This window comes from Phyllostomus discolor, chromosome 1, assembly GCF_004126475.2.
Source record: "Phyllostomus discolor isolate MPI-MPIP mPhyDis1 chromosome 1, mPhyDis1.pri.v3, whole genome shotgun sequence".
Classification (NCBI taxonomy): domain Eukaryota; kingdom Metazoa; phylum Chordata; class Mammalia; order Chiroptera; family Phyllostomidae; genus Phyllostomus; species Phyllostomus discolor.
The window spans coordinates 207,224,648-207,243,509 of NC_040903.2; the positions used below are offsets into that span (position 1 = coordinate 207,224,648).

The following is an 18,862-nucleotide window of genomic DNA, read 5'->3' on the forward strand; positions in this document are numbered from 1 at the left end:
GCTGAATGTTAAAGATTTGTGCCCTTTTTAAGTTCTTCCCTTCATTTTTATGGACTGTCCAGAAGGAGAGGCTATAGTTGCATATACTCAATACATTACGTAGGGCTAGAAGCACCGTGGAAGAGTCGTAGTAAAGAGGGGTTTTACTACTCAGGGAAGACAAAAGAAATCCCTTCCTTTGTTTTGTTCACTGTCTTTCTTACAGGTGAGCACTGCCCCTAAGACAGTTTGGGGTATATCTGTAGTGTATTTGGCTTTTTTTCATATGTATTGTACATGTGCACACTTCCATATAAAGTAGAATTATTTGTATATTTATATGCATGCACGTTATGTATATGTAAACTAGGAATTACACCATGTGAATTTTGCTGACATGTTTTATTCCACTTAATGTATCACGGAGAGAAGTATTAACAAGATTGTGATTGCTTAGGTATTAATCCAGGTTCTGCCACTTAGTAGCCAACATTGACCTTTCTGTGCTCTAGTTTCCTTAAAACATGCAGACTTCCTCTGCCGATGGATGTTTGCACTGGAATCTGTGGAAGGGTCTTTGCTTATTGGGCACAGAGAGTGATAACAGGAAGCTTCAAATGAACTCTTGGGCACCTTGTTTCTTGTGACAACCTCTGCTTTCGTGCTTTTCTCAATGATTTTGTCACCCTCTAGTGAGCCAGCTGTTTTGCAGGTGGTGTGTGGCTCTTCCCAGTGTTTTCTGTGATCATCCGTCAGCTAGTACTCTAAAACACTCTGTGTGAATCCAAGTCTTGTAAATTCTGAAAATTATTTTCTAGCAAAAAATTTTGAAGACTTAGATTAATTTACAGGTACAGTGGAGAAATGAATAAAATTCTTTTATAAACTTCAGCACTTTTTCCTCATTTTGTTGTGATCAACATCTGTTTAACTGGGAAACCAAATGTAGGGTTTTTTTTTCTTCTTTTTAATTACAGTTTGTGGTTTATGCTGTTGCAGTTGTCCCAGTTTTTCCCCCTTTGTCTCCCTCCACCCAGCCTCCCCCCACTCCTGCAGGCAATCCCCATATCACTGTCCGTGTGCATGGTGGGTTTTGCATAGGTGTTCTTTGGCTGCTCCCTATACTCTACATCCCCCTGACTATTCTGTAATTACCAACTTGACTTTTTAATGCATTTATCTTTTTTACCCATCTCCCCGACCTCACCCCCAACTAGCAACCATTATGATTCTGTTCTGCTTGTTTATTTTGTTTTTTAGATTTAGTTGTTGATATGTATAGATTGCCATTTTATTGTTCATATTTTGTATCTTAAAGAAGACCCTTTAACATTTCATATAATACTGGTTTGGTGGTGATGAACTCTTTTAGCTTCTTCTCGTCTGGGAAGCTCTGTATTTGTCCTTTGATCCAAATGATAGCTTTGCTGGGTAGCGTTACCTTGGTCGTAGGTCCTTTCTTTTTATCACTTTGAATATTTCTTGCCAATCCTTTCTAGTCTGCAGAGTTTCATTTGAGAAATCAGCCGACAGTCTTGTGGGGGGGTTCCTTGTAGGTAACTAACTTCTTTTCTCTTACTGCTTTTAAGAATCTCTCATTGTCTTTAATCTTTGGCATTTTAATTATGATGTGTCTTGGAGTGGGCCTCTTTGCATCCATCTTGTTTGGGACTCTCTGTGCTTCCTGGATTGTATGTCTATTTCCTTCACCAAATTAGGGAAATTTTCTTTCATTTTTTCAACTAGGCTTCCAATTTAGTGCTCTTTCTCTTCTCATTCCAGCATCCCTATGATGCAAATATTGGTATGCTTGAACTTGTCCCAGAGGCTCCTTACACTGTCCTCATTTTTTTTTTGGGGGATTTTTTTCTTCGGGTGGTTCTTACTGGTTGTATTTTGTTTCCTTAGGTTCCAAATCACTCATAGGATGCTTGGCTTCATCCTCTCTACAGATGATTGCTTGTAAATTGTTCTTTATTTCAATTAGTGTATTCTTTGTTTCTGACTGGATCTTTTTATGCTGCTCAGGTCCTCACTGAGGTCCTTGAGCATCCTTATAACCAGTGTTTTGAACTCTGCACCTGATAGATTGCTTTTCTCCATTTTATTTAGCTCTTTTTCTGTAGTTTTGTTCTGTTCTTTCATTTGAGACATGTTTCTTTGTTTCCTCGTTTTGGCAGGCTCCCTTTCTGTGTTTTTATGTATTAGGTAGAGCTACTAGTGTTTTACAGGTTTGAGAGACTGAATGGGGTAGCTTCATGTAGTAGGTGCCCTGTAGGGTCCAGTGGCACAGCCTCCCTTATTACCCAGGCTGAATACTCAAGATGTGCCCACTGTGTAGGCTGTGTACACCCTCTGTTGTATTTGAGCCTTGATTGCTGTTAGCACATCCAGGGTCAGCCACAGCCTGTGTTTTGTCTGGGGTCATACAGCATAATTTACAAAGTGAGCTGCAGGTGGCTGCTACTTGTGCTGGGCTTGGAGGTGCCCAGGTGAGGCCAAGCTGTGAACCAAGGGTGGTGGCTGCTAGAGCTGGGCCTGGGGCAGCTTAGCAAGAGGTATGGGGCTCCCTGAAGCCAGACACTGCTTATTTGAGAAAATTTAGGAAAATCTGAAGCATGGGTCAAGACAAGCCATTCGTGTTGAAAAGCCATTGGAAACAGGTTGGGTGGGCTCAAAAGTTGGGAGAGGCAAGGCCTTGCAATCACCAGGTCAGGGCAAACAGTGTGAGCCACATGGATGGAGTCTCAGATACAACGCCTGCCTGCTGCTAGCCTGTGGCTGTGTGGGGGGAGGGCTCAGAAAAGGATCAGTGGCCTCTGCCAGCACTTCCACCTGGGAGAAAGCTGCCTCCCAGCTCTCACTCTGATGCCAGACCCTTCATTTCCTCCCTGTACGTGTCTCGTGCCTTTCAGTTTGCTGCCCTGGTGCTGGAGCTCAAGGGAGAGCGTCCAAGTAAGTCTGTGTGCAGGCCCCGTTAAGAACTGCCGTGAATTCCAGCAGTTTCTGCCTTCCACAGCATCAGTCTTGCTGGTTTCTACAGCTGTAGTTATGGAGACTTACCTTCCTGGCACTGGAACCTTGTGCTGGGGGCCTGGTATGAGGCTGGGACCCCTTGCTCCTGAGATATCCCTCTTGATGTTTATCCACCACATGTGGGTGTGGGACCAGCCTGTCCACATCTCCGCCCCTCTTCCAGTCTCAGTATGGCTTCTTCTTGAATTCCATGGTTGTAGGTTCAGCTCAACTTCTGATGTTCTGAATGATGGTTGTTCTGTATGTTGTAATTTGGGTGTGGTTATGTGAGGAGGTGAGCATGTTTTCCTACACTGCCATCTTAACTAGAAGTGCTACAATTCTTCATAAGAATTATCATTTTGGAGAGGCTCTGGGAAGTTGTGTCCACCATCTTGAATCTTTGTATTTTACTTTGAGGTCACTTTATATAGAACTGATGGATCTAATTTTTGCTTTTAGTTAGGACATTTATAGCTTCCTAATTATTTATCCTCACCTGAGGACATTTTTTCATTGCTTTTAGAGAGATAGGAAGGGGGAGAGGGAGAGAAAAATGGAGAAACATTGATGAGGGAGAAACATCAATCAGTTGCCTCCCGTATGTATCCTGACCATGGCTTGAACCTGTAACCTAGGTATGCGCCTTGACTGGGGTTGAAACCACAGCCTTGCAGCGTGCAGGACGATGCTGCAGCCAAGCAGGCCACACCGGCTGGCGCTACACAGCTCATCTGTGTTGACTGACGAGTAAAGCAAACTAAAAATGGCCTTTCCCAAACCAAAGCCGTGGGAAGACATTCTCTGGTGGTAGATTGGAAGACTTGAATATTTTTATGTTGGTGATACTCCAAAATGTACCTATGAATTTAATTCAGGTCTTATTAAAATCCCTGCTGGCTTTTTTTGCAGAAATTGACAAACTTCCTAAAATGCATATGGAAATGTAAAGAACCTAGAACAGCCAAAAGTGTTGAAAAATTTTATAGTTGAAGGTCTTATATTTCCCCATTTCAAAAGTTGCTATAGACTTACAGTAATCAAAACTGGTACTGGCATAAGAGTGTATATAATATAGACCAATGAGAATGTAGAAATGTACCAGTACAGTGATGATCAAATGACTTTTCAACAAGTATACCAAGACAGTTCAGTGGAGAAAGAATAGTCTTTTCAGCAAATGGTGCTGGACAACTGGATATCCACAGGCAAAAAAAATAAACTTGGACCGTTTGCTTTACTACATATTGAAATTAACTAAAAATGGATCAAAGACCACACATGGAAGAGCTAAAATCATAGAACTCTTAGGAGGAAAAAAAATAGGTATAAATCTACATGAGCTTGGTTTAGGCAGGCAGTGGTTTCTTAGTTATGGCACCGAAAGGCAGACAGCCGAGAGAAACAGCAGATCATTTGGACTATATCAAAGTTTAAAATTTTGTGTTTAGAAGAATACTGTCAGGAAAATGGAAAAGACACACAGAATGGTAGGAAATCATGTAATAATTGGTATGGTATCAAACCAAGACCAGCTCCTCATTTCCCCTATCTTTAAATTTCCACTGTATCTTTTTTTTTTTAATTTATTTATTTTTAGAGAGAGGGAGAGAAACGGTCAATGTGTGGGGGGACCTGGCCTGCAACCCAGGCATGTGCCCTGACTGGGAATCAAACTGGTGACCCTTTGGTTTGTTGGCCAGCACTCAATCCACTGAGCCACGCCAGCCAGGACTAAATTTCTACCATATCTTATCAGTGCAGTTGAAGTCCATTATTACCTCATGTTTTTAGATTTGTCTGTGCTCATTGTGGTCATGCGTCCAATTACCCTCCCTGCCCTCTGCCAACAGAGGACATGCTATGTATTGTCCTATGCTATTTTTACCAGAAGTAAAACTGAAGATTTAAACAGTGTAAGTAATCTGAAGGTTGAAAACTATGGTTTAATAGGTGACTGCACAAAAGTATGCTCAGTTCACATCAGATTGTGGTATAAAGTACTTAATGTTGTTATATTGCTTAATGTAGGCCCAAGATTCTTGGCACGACTCCTTGACATGACGTAAATAATAGAAAAATTCTTTGTGTCACATGTCTGGTTTCAGCCAATCAGAAACCAGAATTCTCTTCTATGTAATAATAGGGCTTATTGTTTGGAGAGGAACTGCAAATAGAAATTTACTTTTGAGTTTTGACTCCAGAAATATACAACGCTGTCATTTAGTTACAGGCTTAAAAATGTTACTCACTTTTAATACTTACTGAAGTAACAACCCTAATCAGTACTTTTACTTTTGAGGAAAACATTTAATGGGCTGTGAAGGAAAATTTTCTAAAAATAGGGAGAGAGAATTTTATGAAAATGTCTTCAAGAATTTCATCACCATCTTTACCAATTTTCTTGTCTCCTGAGCCAGTTGACTTAGGTTCTGTAACAAGTTCCTCTTGTTCATTGAATGAGCTAGACAATATTTCCCATCTTTTAAGGAAAATATCAACTGATATCAATGAAATTAAAGAAATGAAAACAGCAATCTTGACAGTGGAAGCAAATATTTTTGATCTAAATGTTAGAGTGTCACAGAATGAAGCAAAAATATCATCTCTGGAGGTTAAAATGAGCGAATATTCAGCGTCAGCAACTGAGTGCAGCAGAGAGTTCAGAGGTCTCCAGGAGGAGGTAGATTTTGGGTCACAGTCAAGGACTACTGATTTAAAAATAATTGGCTTCCTTAGAAACATTGAGAAAGGTAAATTCTTACTGTTGGATATCGCTATATCTTTTCCTGTAACTTGTTCTCACGAGACACAACAAGCCTCAAAGCTTCGCTTTTTCATCGACCTTTAATGACAGGTTTGGGCTTTGCATGCTTTAGCTCAGCGGGACTGAGGGAACTCCGTCCTCCAGTGTGTCCCTAGCACTGTTTTGAAAAGATAGGTGAGCACAGAGAGATGAAGCAAAATTTGAAATGTTAGAAAATGATCCCTTGTATCTTTCTTGTGAGATTAATCTTAAAAAGTTTTTACTTATTTATTTTAGAGGGGAAGGGAGGGAGAGAAACATCAGTGTGAGAGAGAAACATCGATCCGTTGCCTCTGGTCTGTGCCCGGACCCAGAATCAAACCTGTGACCTCTTTGCCCTGTGGGATGACACCCAACACCTGAACCACACTTCTCAAAGTGTGAAATTATTTTAAACTGTTTAACTCTTTCCTTGTTCACTGTTGATGTTAAACTGGCCTGTGGTCATTGCGCTGGGCGAGCACTCTTCCTGTGACCCGCTGCGGTCGGTTTCTCAGGCCCTTCGGTAGGAATGCGACCTTGGCCAGACCGCGTGTCACCTTCCTCGTTCGGGGCAGCTCCTGGAGACTTACTGTGTTACCATGATAACGTTGGAAGAAGTTAATTTTTGTTTTGGCACATAACTAAAGAGTAATGTGATGTAAGTTACATTTTAAAAGAAAAGAGCTGATAAATTTTTGAATTAAGTATAGCTTTTAACATTTAAAAACCCCTTTCAAGGACACTGGGTGGTTTGGCAGCTGCACGTTTGCGCTGAGTGAGCAAAGGATGGCCTTGTGAGATGCCGTTTGCAGATCCCCTGAAGTCAGTGTGGAAACAGCTAATGGGGATCTCGATGTGTGGGGCCCTTTCAGTCGCGTTGCTTTGTGACTGTACCGTCACCCTTGTTTTAACCTTCGAGTGAGTGGTGTGTGCTGGACAGTGGGCAGGGAAGGGCCTCTCGTCACCCGTCAGAGCGCTCAGCATCGACTGAAGATAGCATCATCGGTCGGTTCTGTGTTGGTGCTTTGTTTTGTTTTGCAGTTTGAGTACAAAGAAATTGTGAGCTTATTTCTAGCTGAGCATCTTCCCCTGGGAAATCCACGTGATTATTTTCATGCTTTGGTAGGACGTAGACTGCAGAGTGGAGAGTTGTACTTGTTCACTGTTCTCTTTTTTTTTTTCTAAGATTTTATTTGTTTATTTTTAGACAGAAAGGAAGGGAGGGGAGGGAGAGAAACATCAATGTATGAGAGAAACAACAACTGGTTGCCTCTTGCACACCCCTAACCGGGGCCCCGGCCTTTGCAACCCAGGCATGTGCCCTCACTGGGAATCAAACTGGCGACCTTCCAGTTCATAGGCCGGTGCTCATTCCACTGAGCCACACCAGCCAGGGCCACTCTTCTCTTTGTAGCACCCAAGCTCATAGTTGTCGTTTGGGAGCTCTCTAACCAGACAACTGTGGAGTGTTTTGTTACGCAGTTCCAGCGGTGAGTCACAATGGCGAGAGCCCAGGTGATGGAGGGAGATGCTGCTTCTGTTGATCTTGCAGTTGGTGGCCACCTGTCTCCTGTGGTGCAAGCTGCGGTTCCACGCGGCAACTCCTGTTGGCTTTTCCGCCCTTTTCCCTCTATCTCCAGGCTTTACCTCCAATCCAGGAAGGCTGGCCTCCTGACGAAGAACCAGGAGTGTTGCCCATGCCATTTTTGGTTTAACCCTGAGTACAGGTTTTTGTCACATTGGTCTATAAATATTACAAAATTGTATTATTGGGTTGGCCAAAAAGTCTGTTACGTTTTTTCCGTACAATGGTTCTAGTAGTGCTTAGTTGTCTTTAACTTCATTCAGAACAATTTTGTTAGATTGTATTGTGACAGCTGTCATATCAGTGTGCATTTCAAAAAAAAACTTACCAAAATTGGATTTTTGTGCAGCTATTTTAATATTGAAGATGGAAGAAGATATGCAACATTTTTGGTGTATATTGTGCTTTATTATTTGAAGAAAGGTAACAGCACAACTGAAAACCCCAAAAAAGATTTGTGTAGTGTATGCAGAAGATGCTGTGACTGACTGAACGTGTCAGAGGTGGTTTGCGAAGTTTCTTGGTACAGTTGATATTTTTTGGCCAAGTAGTTCTTGGCTGTGGGGCTGTCTTATATGGGAAGGTGTTTAGCAGCACCCCTGGCTTCTTCCCACTAGAGGTCAGTAGTGGGAGATAGCTGACATACTCAGAATATCCAAATCAATAAAGTTACTGGTGAAAATGAAAGATGTGTCTTTTATTTTACAGAAAAAAACATAATGGGCTTTCTGGCCAACCCAATATTTAAGCTTTATCTTTTTTTGCCATGTGTAATGCACACCCATGTTTTTGTGGGCATTTTGTATGGGATTGTTCTACCCATTATGATGCCATGGTAGGTAATCATCATACCTGTGTATAATGTGTGAGCATCCTTATTTTTCCCTCAAACATTTGGACAAAAAAAGTGTGCGTTATGTGCAGCAAAATAACGGTATGTTTAAGACTTTTAAGAACCCAGAAAAATTATTTTGGGCTTAATTTCTAGGACAGACTCATGCTGGTATTGTATTTTAAGCTTAGTTGATCTTTAAAATTTACGTTCTAGGAACTCCACAGAGACAGTTGTTATCCCGGCTGCAGATTGACCCAGGAATGGTAGAAACTCTGGAGATCAGTCCAGGTTGGTAATAATCTCATGTTTTCAATGTAACCCAGCATTTTTCAGTTGCTATTGCCATTCCTTGCACTTCATTTAATGTATCTCGTATCTCTTAGATCCTGCCCTAAGATACTATATTTAGATCTGTGAAAATATTTTAGGAGCAGGAGACAGGATCTGCATTTTCTTCACGTTACATGGTTTTTGTATTTTCCACCTCATTCAAAAATTCTCTTGTTGCCATTTCACCTGGGACCCTGGAGCTTGTTGGCTGCTCACTCCCCTGCTCTAGGGATGACTTGGTTCCTCCCTCCTGTCCTCGCTAGCCCGCCTTCGCTGTTGCCCTGAGCTGCTGCAGTTTCCCTGCCCTGCCGAACCTGGTCCTCAGTTTCACTTCCCTTTGAAACCCCGTTGCCAGGGACACACCTAGAACCTGTCCTTCTCAGAGCCACCTGTAACTTAATTGTTAAAATCTCTTCCATCCCCCAGCACGCGCGCGCGCGCACACACACACACAAACGTACGCACACACGCACGATAGCTACTTCAGGGGATGGGCTGGTGCTTTATTGATGTCTCTGTTCGCAGTGTCCTTTCCAGATGCCTGTGTAGTTCCTAATCAGTGCCTGCTGGTGGGAGCCACTGGATACCTGCAGTCTTAAAGTCAGAAATCTTCTTTTCTCTGCTTCCTTTTGTTTCCCCTCGGCCTGCCCTTGGTTGGAAGCTCTGGTGCTTTGACTCCTGCCTGTCAGCCCCTGACTGACTTTCTTCCCCTTGGTCAGGACCCCACAGTCACCAGCTGCCCTCCCTGACTCCTGCGTGGCCTTTTTTTGCCTCAGAAAGACGTGCTTGTCTGCTCTGAAGGCTCCCCTCCGCCGGGTGTCGGCTGCTGCCCCTGCGGACGGGCAGTCTCTCCTCCACGCTCACGTGGCTGCAGCCTCTGCCCCTTGTCTGGCTTGTCCCTTCCACCCAGACACGGGTTTGGGGCGCCTCCATCCTGGATTTTGCCCTCTCATCTCCCAGCATCCCCTCCTGCTTTCTGTGTAAGGGTGTTTTTGAAAATGTTTGGCAGCTGAGGTCTGTGTATGTTGTGTCTGCGTCATCAGCTCTCACATACTCTTTTTGTTTCCTTTAGTTTTTATTTTTACCCAAGGAGCCCATACAGTTTGAATCATCAGATAGTTCCAGGAGGCTTATGAACGACTAAATCCTGTGCCTTCTGTAATTTGCTTAAAAACTCCTGAGAGCCTTTTGTATGTGCATACTTCCCACCTCCCCCACCCTCTTTTTTTTTTTTAACCGGTTTGGGTTTTGTTCCGTGTATGCAGTACTCTGCTCTTCTCTGAGGATAGTAAAGGTAGTTCCAGGTGTGTGTTTTTCGTTTGTTTTTTTGTGGTCTTATTTTCTCGAAGCTGTTTGTTTTGATCACTGTCTTACATGAAAGGTTTTCCTCATGTGTGAGGGACCCTTGGTTGCCTTATATGTAAGAGTGGGGTGCTTAAGAAGCCGATGGGCGGGCTGAGTTCATTGGTTGTGGGGATTGTGGCGTCACGTGTGAACGCAGCTCTGCAGTGGAGAGGGGTCCGTCTTGCCCGTCTAGTTGTGGGGCACCCTGACCACAGGGCCTGCAGGCCTTTCTTTCCTCCTAGGTCAGTTTCTCCGGGAAGGATCTTTTAAGTAATGGATTGTCTGGGAGCGAATGGGAAAGGGGGCTGGGGAAGGCTCCTCAACATTAATTACTGTGTAATGTGTACTCAGCAACCCCCTTTCTGGTTTCAGCGTGGTGCTTCTTTCCACAGGGCTTGCATCCGTTGGCCCAGAGGCACTCTGTTTTTAGTTTTCAAGAGTCTAAAGCTTTACTTTCTCCAAGGGAGAAAATGGTCAAAGGTTATCAGAAAATATCACTACTTTTGACAGTGTTAACGGTATGCATGTAGTTAATATCGTGGTAGCTCCTTTCTGCCAGAGCCCGTGACGCTACATCCGCGGGCCTCTCCGGCAGTGGTCAGCGCGAAGCACACCTCCAGTTACCCCAGGTGTCTTCAGGGTGGAGGGAGGGGGATAGGTGCCGTGAGGGTGAGACTGGAAGGAATTGAACGTAGGGAGAACTGACTGCGTCTAAAATGGACACCGGAAAAACACCCCGTCTGTGCTGCCCTGCCCTCCTCTCCCCGTCAAGAGGCCCGGGGTTCCCTGTGCTGCCCGCTCGGCAGCCTTGGGAGAATCTCGGGATCCCTGTGGATTGCTTCATTGTTGGCTTAAGGCCCAGCTTTTGAAGATCTACTGTCAGTTTTCACTCGTAAAATAATGGTTGTATCACCTTCCACAATTACTTTCCATGTGAGGTTTTTTAAATTAATCCTTTACTGACATTTTAGTGGGGTTTCAGGAGGGAACGGAACATGGGCCCCGCCCGTGTTCTTTACCCGGTGTCACCGTTCCGTCTGTCTGAGTCTGCCCGACCCGGGCTGCTGGCATTCACCCTGCAGAGCGACCAGTGGCCTGTGTGGCTCTGCTGTCAGTGCACACTTCTCTAAACTCCAGTCCGTGACACTCGAGTTTGTCGTCTGCAGTCGCTGGTCCTGTGGCTCCCAGGACTTTCCTGTCTGTTCTTCTGTTGGTTCCTTTTCATTCTCCTATATCAACTCCCACCTTCCTCTGCTGCTCCTTAAATACTAACTGTACGCCATGTCTTGCCCTCGGCATCATTTGCATCTACTGTATTCTCCCAAGATGCAAAGCAGTACAGGACAGTGCAGGGTGGTGAGAAGGAGCGCAGCAGCAGCCTCGGCCTCGTTTCTGGCCTCTGCTGGTGCTGGCACGAGAGACCTCAGTGAGGCCCGGAGGACTTGGGGTTGCAGCGTGGCCACCTGTCACACGAGTGGGTTCAGCGAGAAGGTGGCGTTAATGAATGTGGACAGTTTGTTCAGCATTCCTATTTCCCCTTTGGTTTCGACTCTGCTTCTCTTCCCTGTCTCCCCTCCCTGCTGCTGGTCAGTGTGAATGGCCTAGCTGCTTCCTAAACGGGTGAGATCCCCACAGAGCTTCAAACTACCGAGATCTGAAATTGAGGTTTGCCTTTGCCCCCTTTTGTTTTTATTTTATGACATTTATTGAGGCAGCATTAGTGAATGAAATTATACAAGGTGGGGCAAAAGTAGGTTTACTGTTGTGAGTACACAAAACAGGTTATTCTTGTATTATTTATTATGGTATTATTTTCCATATGAACAACTGTAAACCTACTTCTGCACACCCTGAATAGGTTTCAACTGTACAGTTCTGTTGGGTTGGCCAAAAAGTCTGTTTAGTTTTTTCCATAAAATAAAAGACATTTTTCATTTCACCAACAACTTTATTGATTTGGATATTTTGAGTATGTCAGCCATCTCCCACATGGTAGAACGTTGATTGTTCTCAATTTCTTGATTTGATCACTGTCCCCTTCAACGGCTCTGCCTGACCGTGGAGCTTCATCCAGCAGAAAGTCTCCAGCACGAAACTCCGCACAACGCTCCTGGCCCGTTGGATCAGTCGCAGCACCTGCTCCGTGCACTGCGCAACTTTTTGTTTTTTGTTGTTGTGGGTTTTTTTTTTTTCCATTTTAGTTGTGTTTTTACCTTTCCTGAAATAATAAAGCACAATATGCCAAAAATGTTGCGTACTTTCTTCCATCTTCAGTATTAAAATTGCTACACAATTCACCAATTTTGAAGTTTTTTAAATGCATGCTGTTATGACAGCTGTCACAATACAATCAGACAAAATTGTTTCGAATGCAGTTAAAGAGAACTAAGCCCTATTGGAGCCATCTTATGGAAAAAATGAACTTTTGGGCCAACCTGGTGTATATCTTCTGTATATTGCACTGTGTGTTCACCGTCCAAAGTCAGGTCGTGTCTGTCACCCTGTATCTGACCCCTATACCCTCTTCTGCCTCTCCCCCCACCTCCCACCCCTCTGGTAACCACCGTACTGTTGTCTGTGCCAACAGGTTTTTGTTTGTCTTGCTTGTGGGTTCATTGGTTTCAGTCTTATGTCCCACATACGAGTGAAATCATACGGGTTTGACTTTTTCCGCCTGACTGACTTCACTCACCATGTTGTTGGAAGTGACAGTACTTTATCTTTTCTCGTGGCCATAGACTATTCCGTTGTTTAAATGTACCTCATCTTTATGTAGGCATCCGTTGGAGGACACTTTCATTGTTTCCGTGTCTTGGCTGCCAAGGCTTTGCCCCTTTTAAATTGGCTCTTTCTCCTGTCCTCTGTTTCCTGTGTCAGTTTCCTCTTCCTCCCGTTCGCACCCCTACGCTAGTCTTCCCCTCTCCACTGCCCCTGCTGGGGAGGGCAGGTGCGCCTCGCGGGATGGTGGGTGAAAACGCACCCGCTGTGAGTGCGGGTGCTGGAGGGAGTGTGGTTAGAATAGGAAGAGGGGTGAGGATCTTTAAACTCAGCCTCACCGTCTCTCCTGTGCATCTGCCTCATACCTGAACTCTGGGACTCCAGTCCATTCTTAACATTGTCCTTTTTCCTGAAAACCAGTTTAAACATGTTACTTCCCTACTTAGAAACCTCTGTTGGTCACTGAGTACTTCTGGGCCAGACTACAAACTCATTGACACGAGATCCTTTATACCTCAGCCTTTCTTGCCACGCACATACTCCGCGCACCACACACAGCGCTCTGGTCACACCGCGTTTCCCGCTGCGTCTCAGATTCCTTGTGCCTCATGCCAGCTGCCGCCTTCCCCCATGCAGTGCCCTCCGCCGCAGTGCTCCGTCCCAGCTCGCTCCCTCCGAGTGCACTCCCGTCGCGGTTGTTCGTCCTCTGTCAGCTTTTCTTTTCCCAGCTGTGGCGGTTCTCTGTTCTCCCGACGCCTGTTTGTACCCCTTTCGGGTCACCTTTTGGGGCATAGGGTTATGAAATTGTGTATACATCTATTTTCCTCCTTTGTGCATCTACCACAGTATTCAGCAGGTGTTCAGTTGTTTTAGTGACTGAACATGAATGAATAGTTTGTGAATTTTGGTCTCTGTCATTTGCCTGTTAACTTCAAGAGAAGTGGACCTCGTTAACGCTAGTCAGTTGATCAGCAGTTGATAGGTCAGCCGTCTGCATTCTGGGCTTTAAGGCTTGGCATGTTTGAGAAAGTAGTGGGGCCTAAGGAGTGTATAGCAGGTGATACGAACTGTGGTTATTTGCACTGAAGGTCAGTGTGTTCCTTGCTGCATTTTTAAAAATCCCTATTCATCTGAAAATCCTCAAAGTAGCCTTTACAACCAGGTGGAAACTGTGGCCGCCGAAGACCTCACCGTCAGGGTGTGTTCGCTTCTCTAGGCGGTGCACTGTGCAGAGAGAACGAAACAGGTGTTAGATTGTTCAACAGTCCTTGTGTCACGATTCTAGGGACACGAGGACTCCTTAGTCTCCAGTGTGCTGAGACAATAGAGTTGTACTTACAGTAAGTGCAGGTCATTACCAGCGCCCTCGCTGCGAGCGCTCCGGTGCTGCGGGCGGGGGGCGCTGGTCGGGGCCCCTGGTTTACTGCCAGGCTGAGGGCAAGACGCTGCTTTGAACGGATGCTCGGCTCAGAGGTGCAGCCCTGTTCCCGGGCACAGCCATTGTGATTTTCCTTTGAAAGCAATTACGAATATACAGACGGTTGACATTCTTCTCACGTGTGTGATGTTGGGAATGAAGGTATATTCCACAGTAAACATTTGTGGCCAATTTTTTTGGCTCAGATTACTATGACATGGAATCCATGGTCTATGCAGACACGAGATCATTTATTCTGAAGAAGCCAAAGCTGTCTGAGGAAGTAGTAGTGGCACCAAACCAGGAGTCGGGGACGAAGACCGCAGATACCCTTCGGGTACTTTCAGGACACCTTTTGCAGACACGGTAGATGGTTTCTTTTTCTTGCGTAGCTAATCTGTGTTGATTAGACAGTGCAGGTTAACTGTCAGTCCCCAGTTCCCTCCTCCCCATCCTGGCCCTCAGCGTAGAGTGCTTTGATTGATTCAGTAGGCCATGTATACTAAGCTAAATCCAGCTTTCAGAAATGCTAGTTCATCCTTCTTGATCAGAAAGCCATTATACTATGAAGTAAGTCAGCCTATGATTTAGCTGTTAATAAGATTTTTTTCATGTGTGCACCCAGGAAATGAGATTTTAAGAGCTAGGTGATCAAAATCAGGAAATCTTTCCAGAGAGAGCTAATTGGGTTGGGGTGATTCTCCGCTTAGAAAATTGACCAGACGTTCTAACAGAGAGTAAAACAGTATAAATGTAGACTGCTGGCTCTCGGGTCTGGGAGCAGATGCTGACATTTTAGCCCGTTCCATGTGACCCGGGGGATCAGATGGATGGCGGGGGTCAGGGTTGAGCAGAGACTGTCCTTAGTGCAGCCTGGAGGGCGCTGGCAGCAATGGCGCAGCCACTGTGTGGTGGCCCGAGTCCACCGGCGCTGGGCCTGGGAGCCCCCCAGAGTCGGGTGTCCGACTCTGAGGACGCACAGAGCCAGTTAAGGGCGTTAAGGGTAGTTCTGCTGGAGAGCACACTGGGAGGCTCAGCTTTCTGTGTCTGTTCCCTAATTCTATGGTATTTTCTATCTGTCTGGCAGAGATCTTGTACAACCAGATAAACCTGCAAGTCCCAAGTTTATAGTGACGCTGGATGGTGTTCCCAGCCCCCCAGGATACATGTCAGATCAAGAGGAGGACATGTGCTTTGAAGGAGTGAAACCTGTAAACCAAACTGCAGCCTCAAACAAGGGACTCAGAGGTCTCCTGCACCCACAGCAGTTGCAGTTGATGAGCAGGCAGCTGGGTGACCCCGATGGTAGCTGTCCGCACGGCGCTGTCCTTGGGAAGGGCGTCTGGCCGAGCTTGTTTCTCCGCTCGAGTGAATAGTGGTCGGAGGCCTTGCTTTCGTTTGTTATTCCGTAGTTGCCTTTCCCCCGCCCCCCAGACATAACAGCCAGTTAAATTGGAGGGTTTCTCCTGTGTGTGTTGTGTAGGTTGGCTGTTATTCCCATCTCAACGGCGTTCAGCCATGGAAACCGAAAAGTACCTCTTACTATGCATGTTCATTATGCATGTTAAAGGGTGAACCATCTTTCTCGATTTCTGTTTGCCTGTTTTTAAAAAAGAAACTACTCATTACTTTCCTCTTGTACCAGCAGTAGTCTATCGTAATTAACTTGACAGGAAAGTGAATTTGGATTTTGATGCTATTTCTACTTCACTGTAATTCCCTTGAGTGGAGTTCCGCACCTCATCTGCCAAAATACTTAACTGGAGGTTCAGAAAAGACCTTACATTGAAGTTAATATTTAAGCACAGTATTTAGAAGTCAGATAACTCAATTCAGGTAGCGACTTGCTTTTAGGCAAATGAGCCTTTCTCCCCGTGGCTGCTTCTCGCTGGGTGCCAGTGGCGGGCACCGCCCTGCTGGTCGTTTTCATGCGGGACAGAGAGCGACCACGCTCCTCAGACCTCGTGTTTCCAGAAACACCCGCACGGGCAGGGGGACAGTCACTGGATCTCAAAAATGAAAAGTATCAAAAATATGTAGGTTGTGAAATTTTTCCAAATTAAAATTTCTTGGCAGTGATATGAAAATAGATTAAATGCCTTTTGAGTAGCTAAAACTATAATAGCCCTGGGGGGCGGGGCTTGAGTGCCTAGAGATCATTATCATCTTGGACTGAACGAGCCTATTGCTTTGACTGGTGGAGGAAGTTGACAATGTCACCCTATTGAAAGGAAGAACAGTTTTGAAATGGTAACAAGGGTGGTAAGAACTGCAATAGGCAGTGCAGAGCTCTTGACCTTGTGTATTCTGTCTAAAAGTAAGAAAATTGGTGTTTGACTACTTTGGTTTTCAGTTCAGTAGCTTAATTTATTGGTATGTTAGGGTCTGGTTTTACTTGAGTGTAGATGTCCGTGCTGGGCTTTACAGCAGTGACGCTCCAGATACCATGTTAGCAGAAGTTCTTGGCAAGGCACCCCACGTGCCGCTGCCCCTTCTGCAGACGCCGGGGTGAGTGGGGGCCTCCCACCCAGTGCTTTGCCCCAAGGCCGTCCGTGTTTCGCTGGTGTTCGAGAGGGTCCTGAGTGACAGTCCCAAAGAGTCTGTGGTCTGTCCTGCTCTCCCCCTCCAAGCAGGGAGTTTGGAACTCCGTTACTGCTTTTGGTGGCTTTTTGTCTAGTGTTTCAAGGATGCTGCCAGCAGCAGCAGCTGCTGTTTTAAGCCACCACCACTGGCCATTATATGGAAGTACAGATTTTATAGCTTGCAGTAAAAAGTGAATTTGCCTCTTAAAACATAAATGGGAAAACTTTTAATAGCTTTCGAAGTAAATGTGAGGGAAAATCAGAGTCATGATCTCTGTGTATCTGACATCACGTTTCTACCAAAAGATAGTTTCCTTGTAAAGAACCTTACTTCTTAAATAGGCTTGCGAGTCTCTAGCCACGTCACTCCCCTTTCCAGCCCACCAGCCCGCCCGCCTTTGGGCGTTCCGTTCCCTCTCTCATGGGCCCGGCTGCTGTGTGTACAGCAGGCTGAGGTGTGTTCTTAGGAAGGAGGTCAGACAGACACATTTCCTCCGCACGGGCGACACAAAAACCATTTAAATTTGGGGAAAGCTGCTCTGGCCCCACCAGATTTTATTTAAGGCCAAGGATACTTTTAATGATGACTTACCGGTTGTGTAAAGCAGCATGGACATTTATATGCCAGGCACACTCGTGATGCCTCCCTGGCACTTCCGACTGGCAGTCAGGATGGGACTCGAGTGCCTCGCTATCCTGCAGGAAGACTGGAGTTGGGTCACTGGTGCGACAGGGCTCACGGCACCAGCCGCTGCATTGTTAGATGTTGCATTCTTGTTTACCTGTATCCATAAAACCCGAAGGAAGTTGTTTTCTCTTTGCGTCAGAGAGGAAGCAGCTGTAGAGAGGTCAGACAGATACACTTGCCCGAGGTGCCTGCCTCCCCCTGCCGGACGGGTGCAGGGCCGGCTTGGAGCACCAGCCCGGTGTACGGGCCGCAGGGGTGTCGTTGGAGGGCGTCTGTTTTCGTGAGCACGAGTGTGAACAGTGTGGGTCATGCCCACGACGCTGTTTGGGGGAGGCTAGGATGTCTTGGGCCAGAAGTTGGCAGCTCCTTAGGCCTATTGGGTGTCACGTTGTTTGGTTTATTCTGTGTTTTACATTTGAACTGGTTGCCAGCATTTAAAATTTAGATGTCCTGTAAAAAGGGTTTTGGCTTTAAGTCGGGAGACAATCCGGCAACAGGGGTCCCACCTTCTGAAGTCATAGTGATGGACATTACAGTTCATGGGACCTGATGAGTGGGTGGCGGTGAGCCCAGGGCGGTGTCTCCAGGCGGCTCTCCCCCACATCTCTCTGCTCCGCACCAGGGCTGTCTGCGCCCGGTCGTCTTGACCCCGGTCAGGCGCACGCTGTCAGGTGATCTGCTGGGGAGTGGCATTTGTGACCCACGCCAGGCAAAAATCTCCTCCTCGCTCTGTAGACACTGGTGTGGGTTTACCCCCTGCACTTAGAGAACTGCGTGTGCCTCGGTGAACGAGGAGACTGTGGGTCTGGACCACTGACAGTCTGGCCTGGATGAGAATTAGTTCACGTTCTTTATCCGCTTGCTTTCAGTTTGCCCTTCATCTTACTGGCTCACTGGTTGGCATCCTTCCCTCTCCCGTATTGACTTCAGCCCCGAAGTAGCTTGGAGAACTGGGGCTTTCTCTGTGGGAGTCTGGGCCGCTCTGGCTGCAGCGTCACCACGCTCCTCCTTTCACAGTGAGGCTGCAGTCTGCCTCCTGGGCGTCGTGCACGGGCTCCTGTTGCCGGTGTCGGGCGCATTTATTTCATAAAACTGTACACATAGAAGATAAGATTTTAAGGCTGGGTTTTGAGGGAAATTAGCAGTTAATGAGATACTTCCCATTTCTCTCCCTTGGTAGCTGAGATGAGTGAGCTGAGTGTGGCACAGAAACCAGAGAAACTTCTGGAGCGCTGCAAGTACTGGCCTGCCTGTAAGAATGGGGACGAGTGTGCGTACCATCACCCTGTGTCACCTTGCAAGTGAGTAGCAGCAAACAGATTCTGCTTCACAGCCCAATTCCTATTGCCTGGTAGCTTGTTTTGTTTGCTTTTTACAGTCCTCTCTCGAATGCAGTGGCCCTGGCCGAGGCCTGCCCTCAGCCAGCGTGCCAGTGTGTGTTGTGGAGAGTGGGGACTCGGAGGCACGGAGCTGGGGTCTCCGTGCTTCAGGCTCAGGATGTGCGGAAACTCGGGGCTTTCTCGGGATTCTGTACATGAAGGGGATGAGCGTGTGGTGTTCACGCACACACATCTAAAGCGG

General features: G+C 46.1%; 1 protein-coding gene across 12 annotated transcripts in view; it reads left to right on the forward strand.

Moving 5' to 3' along the window:
• ZC3H14 (zinc finger CCCH-type containing 14) overlaps positions 1 to 18,862 on the forward strand; it is a 47,175-nt gene that overhangs the window by 24,193 nt on the left and 4,120 nt on the right. For 5 of the 12 annotated variants that reach the window (XM_036012956.1, XM_036012963.1, XM_036013002.1 and 2 more), the window contains 4 exons: positions 8,416 to 8,490; positions 14,218 to 14,377; positions 15,099 to 15,331; positions 18,462 to 18,582. In XM_036012956.1, coding sequence (XP_035868849.1) covers positions 8,416 to 8,490; positions 14,218 to 14,377; positions 15,099 to 15,331; positions 18,462 to 18,582 — 589 coding nt within the window. The remainder of the gene's footprint in view (positions 1 to 8,415; positions 8,491 to 14,217; positions 14,378 to 15,098; positions 15,332 to 18,461; positions 18,583 to 18,862) is intronic. The other 7 variants (XM_028506453.2, XM_036012976.1, XM_028506456.2 and 4 more) reach the window with 5 other exon arrangements.